The following is a 26,007-nucleotide window of genomic DNA, read 5'->3' as shown; positions in this document are numbered from 1 at the left end:
TAATGAAAAATATTTATCAAAGATTGTTCCACATTGCTAAAGATTTGACAAAATTTTAAGACGTGTTTCAAGTTCATTGTAATCTATTTAGCCTATGCCTACCTACCAAACATTACAATATACATATATAAATCCTTTGAAGAATACCTGGTCTACACAAAACAATATTTTTACGATAATGCGTAAAGTTGCATTTTACCCACTGTTATTAGTGCGTAAAGTGAGTCTTTAAAACACTAGTGTGCAAAAAGTAAGTAATCACTTTACGCACTACTATTCATTTTACGCACTGCCAAAGAAAAAGTAATATTCAATGTACAAACTTCATTCAGTAAGAAATTAATGCATTACCTAGATCTTTCATTACTACTTTTTTTAGTGGGTTATTTTACGACGCTTTATCAACATCTTAGGTTATTTAGCGTCTGAAAGAGATGATGGGTTCAGACGGCCGTGAAATGTTGATCTTATAACTTCACCAAGTTGAAAAATTAATGTAAATTTGTATTATCGTTGAAAAACACATATCTAGGAATACCCCTCACCTCCAAACTCTGCTGGACTGAAGTAGCTAAAGAAAACTGGAGGAAATATAATGCAGCCACCAGAGCAATAAGCTACCTAAGTGGCATCAATCGACCCGGCTGTATAACCGAAACACTCCTCCACCTATACAAAGCATTGGTTAGATCCCTATGCATACATCCCTCCATTTTCCTCACAACGACCCAATCAAAATTCGAAGCCAGCGAAAGAAGAATTCTCCGCCAAATCTTCCACCTGCACAGACGTACCAGAAACAACACAGTTTACACTACGACAGAAACGAAGCCACTCTTCACACATCTAAACAACATAAACAGGAAATACACACATTCGGCAGTAAATCGCGTATATACACAACACATCTTCGCAAATCCACCGAACACAAACAACAAAACAACACTGGAGAAACTCCTCTACAACTACCACCAGCCCCAACCACCAAACTAAACACACAAACAAAACAGCAAACACGTGTTGGAAATTTGAATACTGTCTGAGAGGACACACGACAGCAACAGAGAGGCAGATCAATAAAATAACTCTAACCCATGAAAGTCTCCATAACCATACAGACGCTTCTGCCACCGGAAGGGGGGGGGGAAAGAGTATATATGTATGTATGAATAGTGTTCTGCCCAAGAGCAGGTCTTTAACTGCAAACCCAGCATCTCCCATTCTTCCCAATTTCCTGCTTTCCTCTTAATCTCCACATATAATACTTAACGTTGTCTATCAGCTGATAACTTTTACACCGAACTCTTCTCCCGTTCACCATTTCTTACGTATCGCAAATCAACAAATTGGGCCTACACAAAATAAAAGGAATCAGTCACTGCACTCGCACACCTACTGGCACTTATGCCAGAAATAGTTTCATATATGTAAATATATTTTTATTGTTATTTATGTACAATGGCTGCAGAGGGCGTCCTGCGCGTATAAGACCCTAAAACGGCCTCTGGCTCAAAGCCAGAAATGTCAATAAACAACAACAATATATGCTTGGTAATGAAGAAAGAAAGACAAAAATATTTATGGGTACAGTCTAATTTTATTGTTCTCATTTAAACAACTATCGCGTTGTTCCATCTACTTGAAACTATTGTACAGAAACAAAATGTAACAGAGGGATAATAAAAGTTAACGTTTTGCAGAATTAATAACTAATTCATTTTAGATGTTTTTGTACATATTATGAAAGAAAGATCACAAAACGTAACTTCCAGGCAGCCAATTTTAATATTTTATTTCAGTGGACTATTCAGCATGTTATTTTGATGTAATATGTTTTAAAATGGTAAGGATGTATTTCCAAATAAAACAGTGGTTATAATTTCAGATTCTCTTACTAGAGGCAGGGATAGAGGAGCCACTGGTAGCAGACGTGCCCGCCTTCGCCCCCATCATGCAGGAGAGCAACATAGACTGGATGTACCGGACGCAACCTGAACCGCACAGCTGCCGGGCTCTAAGGAACGGGGGATGCGGATGGGCTAGGGGCAAGGTGAGAAAATCAATCCCTGTGCGTTCGAACCTTTATCTTCATACAAACCGGGGGTGCCCAAACTATTTAACGTGCATATTGTTTTAAACCCTACAAACGTAGAGAATTTGGGAGGCTTGAGGGAAAAAGACCTTTGGGGAGGCCGAGACGTAGATCGGAAGAGTCCACACCTGTGGAGTAACGGTCAGCGCGTCTGGCCGCGAAACCAGGCGGCCCGGGTTCGATTCCCCGTCGGGGAAAGTTACCTGCTTGAGGTTTTTTCCGGGGTTTTCCCTCAACCCAATATGAGCAAATGCTGGGTAACTTTCGGTGCTGGACCCCGGACTCATTTCACCGGCATTATCACCTTCATTTCATTCAGACGCTAAATAACCAAAGATGTTGATAAAGCGTCGTAAAATAACCTACTAAAATAAAAATAAAAGATCGGAAGATAATATTAAAATGGATTTGAGGGAGGTGGGATATGATGATAGAGACTGGATTAATCTTGCACAGAGTATGGACCGATGGCGGGCTTATGTGAGGGCGGCAATGAACCTACGGGTTCCGTAAGAGCCATTTGTAAGTAAGTAAGTAAGTAAGTAAGTAAGTAAGTAAGCCATGGCAATACAATTAGCAAGGATTTGTTTTAAATAGTGTCATAATCACAGAAATGAAATTAATGTAAACGTACATATATGTAATAAGAATATTATTATAAGACTAGACCAGGCCTGCACAAACAGCGCTCAACGAGCGCGCGCTCCTACGGAGCGGGAGAGAGGTGTTTACTGCTCGCCGAGACGGAGAGGAAGATACGTCAGAATGACATAGACTTGCTATAGGTAGAGGAGAGGGAAACTACCACTCAGTTATCTAGTGGAGTGCACTGTGTAGGCCTATTCTCAGTAACTGTTTCACGTTGCTTATCTACTGCTACAGTACAGTATGGAGGAATCTAAAAGACAGAACATAACATTTAACGATTTACAGCTCGAACTTATTCATCTTCAATGTGACCTAAGGGCTAAAGATGGTTTGAATAATATTACTAGCCTGGTTGAGTTTTACAAGACTAGACATTAGCAATAATATCCACGACTACACAGGCTGGCTGTGAAAATGATTGCTATGTTTGCCTCAACATTTATATTTGTGAGCAACTGTTTTCTATAATCTACTTTAATGAAGGCAGGCATCGAACATCTGTAACTGATGTTTCATTACGATCAGTAGGCTACTGTTCCTTTCAGCTGCCAACAGCATAAAACCTCGTTTTGGTCCACTGATAAATAAAAATATAACAAAATGATATTGTACATTCAAGTAGCTATAGAATTTCTATTATTTCTGTAAAATAAATATTTTTTATTAATTAATAATAGTTCAAGATAGTTTTGCAAACACTGAACGGGAATTCATTTCATAAACACTCGTAATAGTACTTCCTTTTGTGTATATTTTGTACGAGATCGCCCCTTCTTCCAGTCCACCCTTATACAGAGCGCAGCTAATATCTGCATTCCGCTCATGAGCTGTGAGCCGGCTCGGAGAGCGCAAACCTTGTGCAGGCCTGGACTAGACTATCAAATCGCAACATGATCACAAGCAATCTAGAAGTGTGTAGTAAAAGTCAAAGGTACCGCCTCTGGGAAAGTGTCAACAGAGGGTTCTCAAAAGAACAATACATTCTGTGGTTTCTATTTTAATATTGGCCTCTGTGAACAGAACGATTTTTTGGTCAGCGGTTAAAGAAAAGTACGGTAAATGACGTTGGCATTACGCACAAAAACACCATCTATATTACCACAATGATGTAAGAATTCGGCAAGAAAAATAAATACATAAGATGGTGGTGTAAACCATGGGGAACACAAAGACAAAATTTACATGATACAAACAGTCGGCAGCCTTTCATGACTACTAAACTCTGCAATCTGTGTACGGCGTCGGCGTATCGTTTCAAATGAGAGATGAAATGCAGACTTAATATTAATATATGTAATAAAGAATTGTTTTATAATTTCAGTCAACAACTTATCAATTAATACAGGAAACAATTTTCTGTTTTTACATCACAAGGTTATATATCCACAAATATTTTCGATTTTTTAAAAATCATCTTCAGGTGGAAATATAAAATTAGCCAATTGAACATGGTGAATTGCAAGAAAAAAAATATATAACAATGTGTGTGTGTGTGTGTGTATATATATATATATATATATATATATATATATATATATATATATAACATGACATAATATTTGTTTCCAAGCCATTTCTATATGATAAAACATTTTATGCTCGACCATGCCGAAATGTAGTAATTATACACCTGGTAGTAGCCCTTTAATGCACCTCATTAAAGTACACCTATTCATTAAAGTTCAGATGTTCAGCCAATGACAAGTCACCTTTGTACCGTTATAAAACCACAAGTATCGATTATTCTCGGATATGCAATCGAAAGACAATTAGCGAAAAGTCACGGAGGCTGGAAATCCAATACTGTCGCAGAAGGTTATGTTCTGTTACTATAATAATTAGCGTTAATTGTAAATAATATTCAAATAAATTCAATTTGTCATCTCGTTTTTCAATTCTAAATCAATTTCCAGGTTATATCAGAGTAATCTTCATCTTATTCTCTATCAAGGTCAATGACATTCGGCCTCAGAAAAAAATCAATACTTTCGCGTCTGCGCACATCTCACAATTCAAGTCAGTTCGCACATAACCATAACATGACCTAATTTTGAATAATTTCAAGTTAGAAATATGGTTGAGCATAAAAAGTCGTATGAAACTTGCCTATAATGGTAATTAAGACGCTCGTATGAAAATTATGAAACTCGCTTGCGCTCGTTTCATAAACAAACATACTTGCGCCTTAATTACTACCATTATAGGCTCGTTGCATAATGTACTATTATAATATTTGAAGCTAACGTCATTCAAAGTGATAAATACACTATTTGAATCTCTTGATGTTATAAAATAAGTTTCTATTATAAAATTGTATGTGAGTGTTGATAATTAAAATTTAAAATTTCAAAACCATTAGTGATGCCGTGTTCAGACGAAGGTTACAATTATCGGTGTTCTATAAGTTTATTAATCAGTCACTCGAATCGAAGAGGTGAGTGTGGCATCTGAAATTAACCAAAAAAGTGATTTTACGGAACAATAATTAGAAAAGCAAGAGTTATGATTTTTTTATTAATATTTACGATGTTAAAAAATCGAAAATAGCCTATTTGTGCATATATAACCTTGTGATGTAAAAACAGAAACTTGTTTTCTTTATTAATTGATAAGTTTTTGACTGAAATTATAAAACAATTCTTTATGATATATACTTTCAACTTATCTGAAATATTAACCTCAATATGACTTTTAAATTTAATATGAAGAGCTCAAATGAATTACCTACCGCAAGTAATGCATGCTGATAATATGGGAACTCGAGTTTATTTAATGTATTACATCTTTTTTTAATTTACTACATTTTTACATATTATCACAAATTACGCATTTTACGCGTATTTGACTCGTCATGTAATAATTAATTTTTTTACGCTTAACTTCCCAACCTGGCTGCCACGTGTACATCGCTGTGGATAGAGGACACTTTGATCAGATGAACAGATCTTGTAAACAGAGATAAGGCTCCTCAGGATGATAAGTACTGTTACTACAATCCTAACTGAGTAATGGCAAACCCATCTAATAGAAATCGTATCACAATATCACTATTTTTCAAATTATACTTCAAAATATTGTATTTCTGAAACGATGTTGATTTTAAAACAAGTTATGCATTCTTTCTGTTCCAAATAGCCATATCTTTCACAAACCAGCATTTCACAAAAACATTTTGAACCATTCTGTATATAACACATGCGTGTACACACAAACAATTTTCTAAACATGATATCGTCATGAACCTCCAAATTCCCCTGTTCGTTATTCCGACAACTGTCCTAAGAGAGGTTTTAACCTCATAAGTGACACCAACAAGGCATTACTCATGAGGCAACCAGGAGACAATGGGGGAGGGTGGCAAGTTCCTTTCCCCCTACACTCCATACATCGAACAGTAAAATAACGGCTATAAATGTGAGAATAACGGATACCCAAGAGACACATGTACAACTCGACAAGCGAATCAATAATAAACAATCTATAAATAATAATTATATGTTTTGGTGTTTTCAATATGTGTCAACAAGCACATATGAAGGGTTCAGAACCATAGTGGGCCAAGCGCCATTTACTAAAACCGTAGAAAACAAGGGTTAAAATTAAGTTATTACCATAATTCAATGGAAACATATAGCAAGTAATATAAAGTATACACATTAAAACTAAATGACAGGTCAATCCTCATTAAATTTTTATTTTTTTATTTCATTTTAAACATTTCATTCCAAAGACTGTACAATACAGCATAGGAAAATGTCATGATTTACAAGTAAGCAATAAGTCCATAAGTTACATACAATGAAATAATTACATTATATAATATCATACAGTATGGACAATTCTCCCTAAAAGTTATACAGCTCTATAGAGTTAAAATACTCATCAATATTATATAATGACAAGTCTATTAATTTATTTTTAATTTCTTTCTTAAAAAGCCTCAAGCTTAAATGTCTAATATTGCCGGGTAAAACATTATATAACTTTTTACAAATCTCTACAAAGCTGCTATTAGTAATAGTGTAGTTACATTGTCCTTTTCTTAAATCATTTTTATGCCTTGTAGAATAGCTATGCACTGAGCTATTTGTAGTAAAATTATTAATATTTGTTTGTACATACATTAAACAACTTAAAATATACAAAGACGGTACAGTTAAAATTTCAAGTCTCCGAAATAAAGGTTTACAGTGTGTACGGTTATCAACATTACAAATTATTCTTACTGCCCTCTTTTGTAGTTTCAATAACTTTATTATTTTAGGGTCATTACCCCAAACTATTATTCCATACGTCAGATGGCTATGGATATAAGCATAGTATACGGATGGTATTTACTTAACTTTAACCCTTGCTTTCTCCGTTTTTAATAAATGGCGCTTGGCCTACTATGGTTCTGAACCCTTCTACATCGTTTCACATCTATGAAACATTTTAGATTGTACATAATCATTGGAATATATTTTCGAAGATAGTTCTAAATTTATTCGGAGAGATATTTCTCAGGATACTTTTACAACTTATTTAAATTTCGATTGTTAAATGTCTACACGACACATATAGGCCTAGATAAATTTGACTCAGTCTCTATCTTTATGTTAACAATACAGGGCAATTGTTACCGATTTTAATTTGATTTAATGTCCTGCGCCATTTCATAATTTAACGTCTTACTGTGCAGGTGATGGGAGGGTCCAGTGTACTCAATTATATGATATATGTGAGAGGAAATAGGAGAGACTACGACAACTGGGCCGATATGGGAAACCACGGATGGAGTTTTGAGGAAGTTCTACCTTACTTCCTTAAATCAGAGGACAACGAAGACCCTGAGATCGCCGACCACAACCCCAAGTATCACGGCAAAGGAGGATACCAGACGGTCGAGTGGTTTCCTTACCAGGACTACAACATCAGGGTACGTACAGTAGCCTGTATTATCATCATCATCATCATCATCATCATCATCATCACTAGGGCTAGGATTTTTATGAAATTGCATCTTTTTTCTAGTAAGCCAGAAACATAGCTGCTTCAGTATTTATATGTGATGTGATGATCTGAGTGTTTTAAGACATATTTGTTAGGGCATTTTTTGCATTTTTTTTTTGCCTTTTTCAACTCTTTTGTTTTATTCGGTCATTTTTTTTAGGTATTTTCATTTAAGTTTGGCCATATATCCCCATTATTAATGTAAAATAATGTTTATTTCCTTTGATATTTTCTTTACATATTTTGTCCATTAATACCCATTATTTTGAATAATATTTTAATCGTTTTTCTACACAAATATTGCCATTTTAACGTAGTACATCCCATGTAATGGATCAGTCCAACCACCCTTCAATATAGACTCCTCTATACCTGCTAATTCTGGATAAGAGTGGCCTTGTGGTAGACTACACGGAAACTAAAAGTAAAGTAAATCCTTGGCGCTACAGCCCATGAAGGGCCAAGACAGAACAGCCGACTGCTGACCTCACGTCCACATGCTAAATCAGAGGTGAACGATCATGCATGGAAACTACATCAGGTAAAATAATTAATTAAAGTGTACTACTTAGAAAAAATTATGTAAAATGTAATTTAATTACTAGTCTAAATATTAAGTAGTACAAAACCTCTTTTCCTACTAAGTCAATTATGTAAGATCAATTTTTAGGGCATTTTTGAAAGATTTTTAGGTCATAAATGTTTTGTTTCTAGGACATTTTTTCATGATTTATAGGTCATCAAAATCCTAGCCCTAATTATCACTATGTCATTCCTTTTTCTTAAGTTGATTATTTAACGACGCTGTATCAACTACTAGGTTATTTACCGTCGATGGGATTGGTGATAGCGATATGGTATTTGGCGAGATGAGACCGAGGATTCGCCATAGATTACTTGACATTCGCCTTACGATTGGTGAAACCTCGGAAAAAAAAACAGCCAGGTAATCGGCCAAAGCAGGAATCTAACCCACGCTCGAGCGCAACTCTGGATCAGCAGGCAAGCGCTTTAGCCGACTGAGCTACGCCGGTGGCTCTATGTCATTCCTTAAAAAAATACCATATGAGTAACATGAAATATGATTAAGCATCGTACAATAAGCTACTAGGCACTAAATTTATTTCCATTCACAAAACCATCTCAAACACCAAATATTATTCCTCTCAGAGCATCCAGTAACCAGAGGCAAGCATAGGTTTATTCATTATTCATAAATATATCTCAAAAACACTAAAAAAAAAATCACATACTTTTCCTTGGCTATTCAATAAGTAAAAAAAATCCTTACTACTACTCATTATTATTAATACGATATCCCTAAATACTGCCATTAATTCTTAATTTAATAGTATATGGAATGGGATTGTATTCTTGTCGCATCAGAATGTGTTGAATGTTTGTGTTACTGCTATGGAAACCTATTTTATTTATTTATTTATTTATTTATTTATTTATTTATGTAACCTGGTAGAGATAAGGTCATGAGGCCTTCTCTTCCCCCCTACCAGGGAATTACAACTACAATATTAAGAATACAATTACAATTATAATTACAATTAATATTACATTTACAAATACAATAAAAACCAAAGTACTAAAAGATTAACTGATTAATAAAAGCTAGACAGTTTATTGTAAAAGTTAAGAAGAGAGAAACATTTTTTTTATTAATTAAGTAAAAATTAAACCTACTCTACGCAGTAAGAAAATGCTTAATAAGTTTGCTTTTGAACGCTACTAAATTCCGAAAGTCTCTGATGTCACTGGGTAGGGTATTGCGCGAGTGCGAGATTGTGTGTGATGATGAATACGATGATGTCTTATGTGTTGGTATGGCTAGTATGCGTCTATTTTGCGTGCGTGTGAAAAGATTATGAAATGATGACAGGTAACTGAAACGGGAGGCAAGGTAGGTAGGTGTAGAGGTGTGAAGGACTTGGAAAAGGAGAACAAGAGAATGAAAATTTCTACGTTCGTTAAGCCGTAGCCAGTTTAGAGTTTGGAAGGATGGGGTAATGTCGTCAGCGCGACGGACATCGCAGACGAAGCGAACACAAGAATTATGAACACGTTGTAATTTTTGCGACTGGTTGACATTGAGGTCAGTCAGTAGAAAATCACAATAATCGAAGTGGGGCATTACTAGTGTTTCCACTAGTATTTTCTTGAATGATAGTGGGAGGAATTTTCGAATGCTGTTTCAGGAATGTAGTATGGAAAGCACTTTTTTGGTAATATGGGTTACTTGGTTATTCCAGTTTAAATGCGTATCAAAGTAAACTGCAATTACATATGAATTATCTTTAGGTCTCATTCACACTGTATATGAAATAAAAATCTCGGTCCGAATCTCTACATTAATATCTTTCAATCCCAGTGAGCGTTATTTAGGATATGAACATCGCATTTAATGTACACCAGTGCAGTGGTACAATCTGAAAAGTTGCGGATATAATACATAAAAAATCAACCTACATAACACCTGTCTAGTAATCCGTTTAGCCACCAGGCGGTAGAGAGTTTGCCTGTTGATCCAGAGTTTCGCTCGCCCTGGGTTCGATTCCCGCTTGGGCTGATTACCTGATTGGACTTTTTCTTAGATTTTTCCTAATCGTAAAGCGAAAGTCAGACAATCTATGGCGAATCCTCGGCCTCAACTCCCAATCACCAATTCCATCGACGCAAATAACCCAGTAGTTGATACAAAGTCGTTAAATAACCCAGTAGTTGATACAAAGTCGTTAAATAACCAAGTAAAAAAAAGTATAGTATAGCTATTTGTCTGTCTCTCTTGGTCTAAGTTTATCTGCCTATCTAGCTATCTGTCTATGAATACATTACGTTTCCTACATCATACTCCAAGTCAGTCAGCACGGTAGGTCACTTTAGGGTTGCCAGCTTTTTCTTAAGAAAAATAGGGAAACTAAGGAATCGACAAAATTTCACATATAAAATTGACAAATTATTCGGTTTAGTTATTAAAAAAACAACAACAATTTTATTCTACACTTCGGCAGCTAGGCTTAAATTTAGAGTATTTTGAGACAGATTTTGTCTCGCGTAATAACTGAAATCGACTCCAGTTTGCAGCTCGTGTTCCTGTATCGAACATCTGTTCAATTATTGTTCATGAGATGAAACACCCTCTTTGTATGAGCATTACTAACTACTTGGTATGTTTAGAATAAAACTTTAAGTTTTTCCAAGTTTATAACATTAAAATGATTTTATTTTAAACCAGTGAGCACTAAAATTCATTTTTGATAAACATTACCTTCTACAAAGACTATACATCTCAAAATTCATCACATAAATCATCATTCACGGCAAAATCAAACGTTTGGAACGAAAATTTTTACATTATGCAAAAATAAGCGAGAAAAATGCTAGAAGAGAAGAAAAATACGGGAGCAGGGAATCTGTTAAAAATTAGGACCAAATACGGGATATCCCGGGAAATACGGGAGAGTTGGTAACCCTAATCACTTACATCACATTGATGTGTATGAAATGAGATTCGAATCAAGGACACCGCAAAAATAAGGGAGAAAAATGCTGAAAGAGAAGGAAAATACGGGAGACGGGAGTCTGTTAAAAATTAGGACCAAATACGGGAGATCCAGGGAAATACGGGAGAAATACCCTACATCACTTAAATCACACTGATGTGTATGAAATGAGATTCGAATCAAGGACACCGCAAAAATAAGGGAGCAAAATGCTGGAAGAGAAAACAGATACGGGAGCCGGGAGTCTGTTAAAAATTAGGACCAAATACTGAGATCCAGGGAAATACGGGAGAAATATCCTACATCACTTAAATCACACTGATGTGTATTAAATGAGATTCGAATCAAGGACACCGCAAAAATAAGGGAGCAAAATGCTGGAAGAGAAAACAGATACGGGAGCCGGGAGTCTGTTAAAAATTAGGACCAAATACTGAGATCCAGGGAAATACGGGAGAAATATCCTACATCACTTAAATCACACTGATGTGTATTAAATGAGATTCGAATCAGGGACACCGCAAAAATAACGGGAGCAAAATGCTGGAAGAGAAAAAAGATACGGGAGCCGGGAGTCTGTTAAAAATTGGGACCAAATACGGGAGATCCCGGGAAACACGGGAGAAATACCCTACATCACTCACATCACACTGATGTGTATGAAATGAGATTCGAATCAAGGACACCGCAAAAATAAGGGAGCAAAATACTGGAAGAGAAAAAAGATACGGGAGCCGGGAGTCTGTTAAAAATTAGGGCCAAATACGGGAGATCCCGGGAAACACGGGAGAGTTGGTAACCCTAATCACTTACATCACATTGATGTGTATGAATTGAGATTCGAATAAAGGACCTCGTACGTTATGCATAACGTCAAAGCTTCATTGCTACAACCAGGAAGTGAAAATAAATACATTCACCGGAATCTATTAATTTTTTGCGAGCCTCGAAACCGTTCAACTTCCACGTTACATCGTTCATTGTCTCGAATTCCATCCGCTAGAGCGCTCGTCACGTCTTATAATTTCTCCGTCTGAATAAGAGATGGCGCGATAGTACCGATGCAGAGGCCACCATCTCAAGCAGTTATTCCAATCAGCATGCGATTCTTCCGGCGCCACAACACGACCTTGGCTCCACGTTCCCGCCTTCTTCACATTTCAGCACGTCAAATCTGTTCCGCGGTGCCTCCAGGAATCCACACTCTCAAATTCATGTCTTGACCACGGCGCGGCGTATGGGATTTGCAAAGGTTCGAGAAGTATAAATAGGTAATATTCGGATATAGAAAGATTTCAACGCTTCGTACCTCATATTCATGCGTTTCTGACATACCATCATGCTATACATTTACAATTACTGTAGAAACTACAATATTATATAGGCCTACCCTTTACAACTGACAGAATTCTTTTTTTAAACGATGTTGAGAGAAAACCGCTTCACTTTTTTTTTCCTATGTCCTTAGAAATTTATCCTCTTAACGTCTAGCAAGCTACTAGATTTAAGAATGAAGTATAGAAGCCGCGATAGTATAGTGATTTCGGTGCCCCAAAGAAATGGAAAGCAACAAAAACTTTAAATAAACAAAGACAAAAGTTTGTTTGTAATGCGCACGAGTATGTTAAAAAAAACAATATAGGAAAGGCTCAATTTCGAAGACCGCCAAGATTTTTAAATTAGACAGAAAAATAGAGCGAAATTAAATAATCTAATTTAATTAATTCTTAGTATAAAGTATAAAGTACGGCAAAAACGCGTCACAAAACAACTGCCTACTCGCTTTTTTTTTTAATTAGTAGGAATGACGTGAATATGTTGGGAGAAAATCCACATAGGAAATAGGAAAAATACGGGAATTTTATTTGAAGCAAGTAAAGAAATAGGTTTGGAAGTAAAATAGGAAAAATACGGGAATTTTATTTGAAGCAAGTAAAGAAATAGGTTTGGAAGTAAATCCCGAAAAGACAAAAGTACATTATGCAAAGAGCCTATAATGAAGGTAATTAAGAAGTGAGTATGGATATTTATGAAACGAGCGCAAGCGAGTTTCATAATTTTCATACGAGCTTCTTAATTACCATTACAGGCGAGTTTCATACGACTTTTTATGCTCGACCATATTTCTAACTTGATATTATTAATTTTTGAGCAATGTCCCGTATGTTGTGAGATGTGTGCAGACGCGAAAGTTAGATTTTTTCCGAGGAACAGATGTCCACATTGACCTTGCTAGGCCATAAGAACCTACAGAGATAACATTGAAATTAAATTAGACATTGAAAAACGAGATGACAAATTGAATTTATTTGAATATTATTTACAATTAACGCTAATTATTATAGTAACAGAACATAACCTTCTGCGACAGTATTGGATTTCCAGCCTCCGTGACTTTTCGCTAATTCTCTTTCGATTGCATATCCGAGAATAATCGATACTTGCGGTTTTATGACGGTAGAAAGCTGACCTGTCATTGGCTGAACAGTTGTAACCTGAGTCGTCATTGACTGAAAGACCTGACCTTTAATGAGTAGGTGTACTTTAATGACATGCATTAAAGGTCTGCTACCAGGTGTATAATTACTACATTTCGGCATGGTCGAGCATAAAGTATATTATTATGTCTCGTAACGAGAATATTGTACGAAATGGAGATATAAAAATTGGAAATTTATCCTTCGAAGAGGTGGAAAAATTCACGAACACGATCGTGTAAAATAGTACATTATGATACAAAGTTGGGAAGTGCTTTTTACAAAACCGAGGAAAAGTTTTCACAAACGTGTATTGTACAGTACAACATTTTTTGCACGATCATATTTTTAAAATTGCAAATACAATATAATTTGGATTGAAAATTCAGAGCAATATTATTTCAAAGTTTCCATAAAACTGCACTGTAATGGTAACTAAGTAACAATAAGTGTACTGTAATGGGTCTATTTCAGTATAGTTTTATGTTATGAAGATTGGTTTCCCTAGCAACAAGTTTCTGTGTGGGAATTCTAACTTTCAAGGCGTAACAGCAATAGTTGTAAATACAGCAAAAAACACGATCGTGCAAAAAAAGTTACTTATGTATTTTATAACACAGGTTTATATGAAATAACAGAAATAAATCTATTCCATTTATTCGGCTACTGGAAATAGAAATCAACTAATAATATGTGCATTTATAAGCAATATAGAGCATTTATATTGGAAGCAATGCTTAGTTGCAATATTCAGATTTATTTTTGTTATTTTATATACGTCAGAAAATATGTAAATAATTTATTTCAGTTATATTACAAAGAGCGAGATGTTCGGTGAGAAGACGCCTATATACCCACTGGTATATATATTTTATATACTCCGAACGCTGTATAGATGAATACCCAAGAGAATTCCGTGACTCGGAGCAGTGGCGGCTGGAGACAATTGGAATGGGTGTGTGTACTATCTACAAAGCGTAATATCTAAGAAATCTAAGAACCACATTCCTTGGAGTCAACACGATGTCGAGAGTAGAAAACCGGCCTTTTGAGAACTTATTTTTTTCCAACGCTTTAGCTATTCAAACTTCCTAACCTTAGATGTACTCTTCTGAAAATTGCAGTTCTTAAAAAAGTAAGTAGGCCCAAGTTATTTCCACAATAGCTTCATAGTCCAGAATGACAATGTTTTAGCATTCTCCCGAGACTAAGGTTATCGAACGTCCCCGTTTTTCGGGGACAGTCTCTGAATTTGGCTTTTTATTCACGAACAAAATTCGTCTTCGGAGTTATCTCGGATTTAATAATTCGTACCCAGAATATCTCCGGATTTAATCATTTGTCCCCGAAAGATATTTATGAAATTTATAATGCTCAGATCTCCTCAAGGAAGATAACATTCTGAAGAGAAAGTCAATTATTTTTATTCCAAAGTAGTTGGAGTTGATCTGGATGAAAATAATTTGACTATTACACTCTTACTACGTCATACTACTTTTGACCAATAAAACGGTACGAAAGGACGTATTTCAACCAATCATGGCTGCTTATCGCACAATTTTATCGCGTCCCTAGCATTTGTTTAATTTTATCGCGTCCCTGGCATTTGTTTAATTTTATCGCGTCCCTAGCATTTGTTTCTTTGTTTGCCAACATTTGAAACTGCGCTGGTCTGGGCGTCAAAAAAAAATATAGGTACCGGTATATAAAATTACAAACCACTCCAGTCGATGCACAGCAGTTTCAAATATGACTCGCATTGGCATTCAAGAACAAGAATTAATAAAAAATCACTGATCATACCTATGCATCTTCTGAAATCCGATTTACAAATAAATGAAGAGCACCATTCGGAAATCCTGAATAAGTTGAATACACCATGTAGGCCTAAATCAACGAGTTCCACTTCTATTACGCACACGTCCAATATAACATCAATTGAACCACCAACCACATTCAAATTTGAAAATTGTACATTCAATAATTATTCCTTTTAAAATTATTCCTGTTTATTTTTTATGTCATCGTCGTTAATTAAAACTTTTCTAACACTTATGTATATTAGTTAGGTTACGTTATAGCTTCTGCTCTGAGAGGATAAAAAGAACTTCTGCTATATGATATTATGGATAGTCACGTATCAGAGATTGTTTAATATTAAGATTTATTGAATAGTAATCATTACAGTGTCTGTATAAAGACACTACTGCCATCTAGCATGCATCTAGCGTAATATTTGTAATGTTGAGTTGGTACAATAATACATTTGAAGAGAGTTGTATTTTCGTAAGTCAATTAATATTTTATTGTATTGGAGTACTTCGTTACTTCTAATCTTTATATACTTTCTTCTAATCGTGTAATAGTCAATTAAATCCCACTCGAGTTTTGATTTTCTCTAGATAAATCAAAACATCTAGTGAGATTACTGTTGATAAAATTTATTTTTTATTTTATTTTAGTAGGTTATTTTACGACGCTTTATCAACAGCTTAGGTTATTTAGCGTCTGAATGAGATGAAGGTGATAATGCCGGTGAAATGAGTCCGGGGTCCAACACCGAAAGTTACCCAGCATTTGCTCATATTGGGTTGAGGGAAAACCGCGAAAAAACCTCAACCGGGTAACTTGCCCCGACCGGGAATCGAACCCGGGCCACCTGGTTTCGCGGCTAGGGTCGCTAACCGTTACTCCACAGGTGTGGAGATTTGATAAAATTTCTTGCTTGAAGAAATATGTAGGAGTAAAGTGGAATGAAAAATCTGCTCAAAATCGAGTGAAAATTTAAATTTTTTTCACTGACAACATGATTTTTTTTCCGTGCACAACTTCAGAAGTTCATTGAACTATCCCTGTACATTTCTAGAGGTAATGCTTCAATGCAGAGAGAATTTTTTTTCAGTTAACATGATGTGGACAATCCAAAAAATTAAAATGCGTTTAGAAGCTGTTCGAACCATGCTCGCTATCTTAACCAACTTCAAATGGCCTATGAGGGATTTGCTGCAAAATTGGAGATCCAGAGAAGACCTGCTTAAAAAAAATTTCTTCTTCTGAGAAATATTAGTAGTTTAAGGGGACTAGGTGGCATGAGAGTAAAGCTGTTGGGAATGAGTAAAGAAATTTTGTTATTACTCTTCAACTTTTGAATCTATCACTTTGCAATTTTTACAGCAAACACAATATTTGCAGGTATGTTTTGGCATTTCGATAATATTTCTACCTCATATATTTGATTTTATAAAAAAATTAAACCTGAAAAATATTAATTACTTTTAAGTTTAAAACATGGATGTTGTAGGAATATTTTTCGCGGAAACTGCTGGGGCTAGAAGGGTGAAATTTTGTATACTCCTATTTCATATGGTGGCAAAGAAGTAAGGTCATAGTTACTGAAATTACTATGGATTTTACAGCCAGAAAAGTATGAAAAATATATAAACATTTTATTATTTTTTTTTTCAGGATGGTAAATGTTTTTCTATTGAACGAATATTCATAATATGATAAAAATCGCGGTAAATATGGTTAACTGCATTGGAAATATGTTTGAATTTTTAGCAGCCTGTAGTGCAAAGTGTTTCTGAGAAAAATGTTCCTAAAATACCCATGTTTTTAACTTGACGTTACTTCGTTTATTATCATGTGTTTCAATCCACTCTAACAACAATGTATCACTAAGCCTCAAGGCATTACTCTATTCATTGTAACATGGTACTCTTTGTCAATGGCAACCTGTAGTGGTTACAGGAAGAAATTAAATAAAAATTAAATTAATTAATATTTTTCAGGTTTAATTATTTTTTATAAAATCAAATAAATGAGGTATTATAGACAATTTAAAAATTGTAAATTGATAGATACAAAAGTTGAAAAATAATAGCAAAATTTCTTCACTCATACACAACAGTCATAAGTTCACAGATTACTCATCTCTCTTTTTTTTTAGTAGGTTATTTTACGACGCTGTATCAACATCTCAGGTTATTTAGCGTCTGAATGAGATGGCGATAATGCCGGTGAAATGAATCCGGGGTCCAGCACCGAAAGTTACCCAGCATTTGCTCAAATTTGTGTTGAGTAAAAACCCCGGAAAAAAGCTCAACAGGTAACTTGCCCCGACCGGGATTCGAACCTGGGCCACTTGCTATCGCGGCCAGACGCGTTACTCCACAGGTGTGGACTCAAACCTCTTAAGTAGTAGTTAAGTAGAATTAATATTTTAGTGTTAGTGAATATAAATACTACTTTTATTCTTCAAAGTGTGTAAAAAGCAATATAAGCGAACTACAAACTAAGAGGAATGTTAACAACAGTTCTTTGATACGTCGATATGTCTCCGAAAATTCTGGGGAAGCGAAAAAAATGTGTTAACCTTACCCCAGATTGTACACACTGTGAAGTCTCCTCGAAAGAGCTTCATAGCTTGCAAATGTTTCCTATAACAGCTTCATAGCTTGAAAATGTTTCCTGTACGAGCTTCATAGCTTGCAAATGTTTCCTGTACGAGCTTCATAGCTTGCAAATGTTTCCTGTACGAGCTTCATAGCTTGCAAATGTTTCCTGTACGAGCTTCATAGCTTGCAAATGTTTCCTGTACGAGCTTCATAGCTTGCAAATGTTTCCTGTACGAGCTTCATAGCTTGCAAATGTTTCCTATACGAGCTTCATAGCTTGCAAATATTTCCTGTACGAGCTTCATAGCTTGAAAATGTTTCCTGTACGGACTATGTCCAGTACTTACTCGTATGCCAATAACTTTTCTGAAGTGCTTCGTTTCGTAGAGTCCAAGTTTTGGCCGGAGTGTTACAAGACAGCCTAAATGCTGTTGTCACAACAGAGATCACAATTTTTCTTGTTCAATCTGCAGGTAATAATCGACGCCTGGAAAGCCCTGGGCTACCCGGAAGTGGACGTGAACGCGGCAGACTCGCAGGTGGGGGTGATGCTCTTCCAGCACACGTCGCGGCACGGCGAGCGTCTCAGCACCAACGCCGCCTTCATCCGTCCGATCCGCCGCAAGCGCAGGAACCTCACAATCCGCACCCAGGCGCACGTGACACGCGTGCTCATCGACCCGCGCACCAAACACGCGTTCGGCGTCGAGTACATCCGAGACGGCGAGACCAAGATACGGACAGTCAGGGCCACCAAAGAAGTCGTCGTCTCCGCCGGCACCATCAACTCCCCTAAGATCCTTCTGCTGTCCGGCGTGGGGCCCAGAGAGCAGCTGGACAGCTTCGGAATCCACGTCATGAAGGACCTCAAAGTGGGGGAGAACCTGCAGGACCACGTGACTGTCACGGGCGTCGTCGTCTCTCTGAACAACACGGCGACGACAGCGACGGACGAACAGAGGATGGCCGACGTCCAGAAGTACAACCAGTACAGGAAGGGGCCTCTGTCCTCCACCGGGCCCCTGCAGCTCGGCGTGTTCGCGGCGACGGAGTACTCGGAGTCCCAGGACCTGCCCGACCTGCAGTACTCCTTCGACGCCGTCAGCGTGCAGGACTTCGTGAGCAACCCCACGCTGGAGCCCAACGTGCAGCCCCTGGCTTACTACGACGCGATCACCGTGAGACCCATCGTGCTGCAGCCCCGCAGCAGGGGGCGGGTCACTCTCAACACCACGGACCCCATTTGGGGAGCGCCGCTCATTTACCCCAATTACTTCGGGGAGTACCCTGACCTGGAGACGCTTATTGCCGGTAAGTCATTTCTAATTCATTGTCTGAGGAGATACTAAACAGTCATCTGGACTCTATTCTACAGGGACATCATTTTATTTTTACTAACATTTCTAATACAGAGTGATTTATACAGAACTGACACATTTCTTTCATTAATTGTTTCAAAACGAATTGTGCTAGCGACAACTTATTATACCTAAAATGTAGAGGAATTTTGAGAGATTATTTACCTCTATAGCAAATGTTGTCCGGCGTTGTCAAATCCGGAGATCTCGGTGGCCACAGGTTCCTGGAAATTATTCGGTCGTCACATAACCGGATAAATGGAACCATGCTTCATCTGTGAACCATGTGATGCACAATATGGCAGGATTTTGCACAATTAACGTCTGAAACCAACGACAATAAGTCACTAGATGCGCAGATGTTTATGCTTTATTCCTATTGTTGGCAGCTGTTTTCGACATTTTGTGTCAACGTGAAAATGCAGTACACATTAAATCAACGACTCTTCCTTGTGAAGCAATACTGGATTACGAATTCAATTACAGCTACTCAAAGGGCATACCAGAGAGAATTTGGTGTTCGCAATCCTCCCAAAAGAAACACAATACTGGGACTGGTAGATAAATTGGAAACAACTGGATCTCTGGTGAGTGAAAAGGGCAAGCATCGTTCATCTAGGCTTCCCACGGTTGTTGTTGACGTAAGAGCACAACTGGAGCAGTCACCCAAAAAATCATTAAGACGTTTGTCGCAGGAGACAGGGTACACCTACTCAATGTGTCAGAGAGCCTAAAGCCATATAGGGTTACGGTTGTTCATCAGCTACAGCAACCAGATAAGGATAAAAGATTGAATTATTGTCGTTGGTTTCAGACGTTCATTGTGCAAAATCCTGCCATATTGTCCATTACATGGTTCACAGATGAAGCATGGTTCCATTTATCCGGTTATGTGACGACGAAATAATTTCCAGGAACCTTTGGCCATCGAGATCTCCGGATTTGACAACGCCGGACAACATTTGCTATAGAGGTAAATAATCTCCCAAAATTCCTCTACATTTTAGGTATAATAAGTTGTCGCTAGCACAATTCGTTTTGAAACAATTAATGAAAGAAATGTGTCAGTTCTATATAAATCACTCTGTATTAACCTAGCTATATCTTTGGATCAATGGTTGAGAACAGAAAATACCATTTGCTACCCCCTTCCACGACTGCAGTTCAATGATAATGGCGTAATATACAAACAAATCACTTTACTAGGTACAGGAGGGAAGAAAAGTAGTTCATCCATTTACGTAAACTAGAAAATATCACGCTTTTGAGTTTAATAATTTTCATTAGGTTTTTGTTTAATCAAAATACAGTACTGTATTAACAGTGAGTGTTTTTACTCACGAACTAAGCTGTCCATGCGGACCTATTCATTATGCAGTGTATATTATACTGTGTATAGAGAATGAAGTTAAATTGAAAAATATGATATGGACATTTAAACACAATTTTGAAAATGATGGCCGTTCATTTCGATACAGGCTTCAGTTGTATTGTGCATATTATCGCACTATAGACTATAGTACTTAATTCCAAATACCAATTTCGTCCTTCGTACTATTAATTCATGTTGAAATAATTCTGTACCTCCTCTATAAAATAGTACCTTACGTACTGTAAATTCAATCTTCACTTCTGCCCGATCCGAAAAGATAAGTGGTTATGTCGCAGGGTCATAGAAAGGAGGGAAATCACGTGACAGTTAATTACTTAGCGAGGCCTTTTATTTAAGTTATTTTAAACAGTTGTATAATATTACGTAGACGTCCAATTCCTAACAGAAATTAATCTTCTCAGAAATGAGCTAAGACAGCCCAGCCACTAGTGTTTACAAAGGGGCTAATATAAGCTGGTGGGGGAAACCGGGATGCGACGTAGGCAAATGGACGACAGTAACTTACTTGTGCGAAAATGATTCGATATTGAAAGCTCTTTCCTAACATATATCTGGAACGTTCTGTTCACTATAACCGTAAGGCTACTATGACTGTATATGCGGTCTTGGATCTGTGTGGAGGACGGTTAAACTTCATTAGTAGAAGGGGTGGGAGTGAAGTACATTCAAAAACGCAGGTACAATAAAAATTGAAGTAAAAATAAAATGATGTCCCTGTACAAAAGTATGGTACAAAATGCTACAATACCTATATTGCTTATATGCTTATTGCCGGTAAGTCATTTGTAATTCATTGTCTGAGGAGACACTGAACAGTCATCTGGACTCTATTCTACAAAAGTATGGTACAACACGCTACAAAGAAATTTACCTATAATTTGTACAGGTTATTAGGATTGTCTTTCACAAAACTATGGTATATAATTTTATTGAAGACCAAACTCCGAACTCGGGTCCTCCAGAACAGCCCAATCACAATAGCCAACACTCAGCTTCCACTCCTGCGAAATCTCACATATCTAGGAATACCCCTCACCTCCAAACTAGTCCACACCTGTGGAGTAACAGCTAGCGCGTCTGGCCGCGAAACCAGGTGGCCCGGGTTCGATTCCCGGTTGGGACAAGTTACTTGGTTGAGGTTTTTTCCGGGGTTTTCCCTCAACCCAATATGAGCAAATGCTGGGTAACATTCGGTGCTGGACCCCGGACTCATTTCACCGGCATTATCACCTTCATCTCATTCAGACGCTAAATAACCTAAGATGTTGATGAAGCGTCGTAAAATAACCCAATAAAATAAATAAAAAAAAACCTCCAAACTCTCCTGGACCGAAGTAGCTAAAGAAACCTGGAGGAAATATAACGCAGCCACCAGAGCAATAAGCTACCTAAGTGGCATCAATCGACCCGACTGTATAACTGAAACACTCCTCCACCTATACAAAGCATTGGTTAGATCCCTATGCATACATCCCTCCATTTTCCTCACAACGACCCAATCAAAATTCGAAGCCAGCGAAAGAAGAGTTCTCCGCCAAATCTTCCACCTGCACAGACGTACCAGAAACAACACAGTTTACACTACGACAGAAACGAAGCCACTCTTCACACATCTAAACAACATAAACAGGAAATACATACATTCGGCAGTAAATCGCGTATATACACAACACATCTTCGCAAATCCACCGAACACAAACAACAAAACAACACTGGAGAAACTCCTCTACAACTACCACCAGCCCCAACCACCAAACTAAAACACACAAACAAAACCGCAAACACGTGTTGGAGATTTGAATACTGTCTGAGAGGACACACGACAGCAACAGAGAGGCAGATCAATAAAATAACACTACACCATGAAAGTCTCCACAACCATTCAGACGCTTCTGCCACCGGGGAAGGGGAAACTCAAAAATCTAAAAAAAAAAAAAGTATGTACGTACATATGTAGGTATGTATGTATGAATGCATGTATGTATGGATGGATGTATGTATGCACAGTGTTCTGCCCGAGAGCAGGTCTTTAACTGCAAACCCAGCATTTCCCATTCTTCCCATTTTCTTGCTTTCCTCTTAATCTCCCCATATAATACCTTAACGTTGTCTATCAGCTGATATCTTTTACCCCGAACTTTTCTCCCCTTCACCATTCCTTAAATACCGCAAATCAACAAATTAGGCCTACACCAAAATAAAAGGAACCAGTCACTGCACTCAAACACCTACTGGCACTTATGCCAGAAATAGTGTCATATATGTAAATATATATTTTTATTACTATTATTTATGTACAATGACTGGAGAGGGCATCATGCCAGTATAAGACCCTAAAACGGCCTCTGGCTGAAAGCCAGAAATGTCAATGAACAACAACAACAAAAACAACATGTTGAAGACCTCCCCAAATAAGGGTGTAGGCCTAATCAACAAATCTGTAATATACGTTTCAGTAGAAAAGAAAATAATTTCAGAGACATATTTTGTTAAGCCTGCATTTATAAGCAGAACCATTTGATTACTCAAAGATACAAGTTTATCCAAAATAAATACAAATTATGATGTATAAATGTTATTACATGCCTATAGTTACGTACGGTGCTGAGATCTGGGCCATGACTAACAAGGATATAAGTAGAAAGCAGGCAGGTGAAATGACATTTTTAAGAAGCATAGAAAAGAAGGGACAAAATGAGAAATGAAGTTATTAGACAGACATTAGGAGTTAAAAAATTAAAAATAACATTAGTGAAAATGAGATTAAAATGATTTGGTCATTCGAAAAGAATGAATGAAAGAAAACTATAAAGAAGGACATTGGAAATGAAAGTCAAAGGTGTAAGAACATTAGGAAGACCCCGGACAAGATGGTTAGATCAAGTACGCAAGATTTAAAAGAGAGAGGACATAATTGGAAAAGAATTTAAGAGGAGGAATTGTGGTAAGACAGGACTTTGTGGAAGAGGTTATGTTCTGAGACGACACACAACTGAGTGAAAACGACTAATGATGATGATGATTATAGGCCCTAAGTTTATTCAGATACTGGATACAATCATTTATTGTCGTAAATAAATGCTTCAAAATTACATTTTTCCACCGAAGACACATTATTTAATTAATTTGATGTTACATCCTTTTTCCGACAAAATCTTCAATTGTACTTAGAGATTTTCTCCTTTGTCACTGCTATCATTCTTTTGACTTCCTGGCAGCAGCTTATGTTAGGGGAGAGTCGGGTAGTATCGGACATCGGGTAATATCGGACAGTGCGTTTCTTTCATCTACTACCATATGGTAGTACCCGAATGACATGGTTACGTTTCTCTATGCGACATCACAGAAACGTAACCATGTCAATCAGGTACTATCTTCGTGTGGTAGATGAAAGAAACTCACTGTCCGGTATTACCCGATGTCCGATACTACCAGACTCTCCCCTACTACTTATTATACTCTAAGTATTTGACACAAACCATCTAAGTATGTAGATATGATTCATTTCTAACAAATGACAACAAAACTCAAATTCAATAATTTCTTTCTCCTTGTACCCTTCATATTATGCCATGCTCCAAAACATGACGGCTTTTCTTTCTGGAATTGGTAAACGCTCATAAACTCCCATCTTCTCCTCATCCCTTAGGTGTGTGGCAGAAATACAATATGAGAATGATTGCAAGAATTGGCAACTGAGCTATGTGTATATCCCTTGCTCCTTCTTGCAGTTAAGTGATGAAGAGTTGAGGGAAGATCGTCATATTTTGGAGCAAAGTATAAGTATAAGGACACACAGACATACAGCACACATGTGTATATTTGAAATAAGTCAGTTAAAAAACCGATATATGACAAATCTTTATAGTTTACATTTTATCTTATTAGTATTAGGCTTAATCATTTATACAAAATGATTATAAACCTCTTAATAGGCGTATATTTTAATGCTAAACGTTAACAGACATATTTACTCTGTCATCAGGTATCAGGCTTGCTTTGGACACCCTGTACACGGAGCCTTTCAGACATGTGGGGGCATTACTTGTGGACAACCCTGTACCGGAGTGCGCCAACTACCATTTCGGAAGCGACGACTACTGGAGATGCCTGGCCATGTTCTACACAGCTACCATCTACCATCCTGTGGGAACATGCAAGATGGGCCCTCACCACGATCCAGAGGCCGTGGTGGACCCTTCTCTCAGGGTGTACGGAATTAAGAATTTGCGCGTTATAGATGCTTCCATCATGCCTAAGATTGTACGCGGCAATACCAACGGTCCGACGATCATGATAGCGGAAAAGGGCGCGGACTTGATCAAGCAGCAATGGCTACAAGAGAGTGCGTCCTATTAGTAGATTATCACGTGAATTGGTTAATGTACAGTTTTTAGCAGATAACCGTCTACTGACATGCAGGTCGAGGTTCTTGTTATTGCCGTCTCAAGGAAAGAACTGGAATACTTATACACAGGAGAGCAAAAAAGAAAAGTATTCCTGGTGAAGGCCAATGAGACATTCAAACTTGTTGCCAAGAACGTTAATTCATTTTCATTTACATCAGAACAGAGATCACAGAACGTTGATACATACAATACACAGGATGCGAATTGAATTTTTTTCTCCAGGGGAGAAGGAGACATTTGTTTTCGATAAAAATATCGTTCCTAATAATTTTTAGTGCTGACCGACACGTAATGTTGTCGTGTTTACCCTATATTAAAGGAAGACACGAGAATAGTTAAGGACTAGATTAATAATATACAGGATGTACACGATATAAACTGTCAAAAAAAAATACTGGTGGTAGAGGAAGCGCAAAGAAAGCTTGCCCATTTGACTGATGCGCAGAGAACGATATTCGGTCCTCGTGCCGCCATGCTCGTTACAGGGCTGCTATGAGTCACCTAATGCTCATTACAGGGCGCATTCGAAAGCGCGGTCTTGAGCTGTTCGTATCGTGGAGTGTATTGTGCAGAGCGGGTAGAAGCTAGCGTTTGCGTTACATATTCTGCGTTTTATCCCTGATATCAGGAGTTTTATGTAGTTCAAAGTGTGTTTGTTAAATAACAGAGTTCTGTATAACATTCTATGTACTTAACAATGCCCCTGTTTCGCTCTAAATTAGGAAGTGC

At 37.3% G+C, this 26,007-nt stretch overlaps 1 protein-coding gene across 1 annotated transcript in view; it reads left to right on the top strand.

Moving 5' to 3' along the window:
* Positions 1 to 25,766, top strand: part of LOC138711730 (glucose dehydrogenase [FAD, quinone]-like) — a 95,542-nt gene extending 69,776 nt beyond the window's left edge. The window contains exons 3-6 of the mRNA XM_069842893.1: positions 1,886 to 2,050; positions 7,422 to 7,658; positions 18,592 to 19,429; positions 24,855 to 25,766. Coding sequence (XP_069698994.1) covers positions 1,886 to 2,050; positions 7,422 to 7,658; positions 18,592 to 19,429; positions 24,855 to 25,228 — 1,614 coding nt within the window. The 3' untranslated portion in view covers positions 25,229 to 25,766. The remainder of the gene's footprint in view (positions 1 to 1,885; positions 2,051 to 7,421; positions 7,659 to 18,591; positions 19,430 to 24,854) is intronic.
* Positions 25,767 to 26,007: the final 241 nt, after the last annotated feature.

Source organism: Periplaneta americana, chromosome 13, assembly GCF_040183065.1.
Source record: "Periplaneta americana isolate PAMFEO1 chromosome 13, P.americana_PAMFEO1_priV1, whole genome shotgun sequence".
Lineage (NCBI taxonomy): Eukaryota > Metazoa > Arthropoda > Insecta > Blattodea > Blattidae > Periplaneta > Periplaneta americana.
The sequence above is the reverse complement of the archived record's forward strand: the minus strand, read 5'-3'. Positions and strand labels throughout refer to the sequence as shown.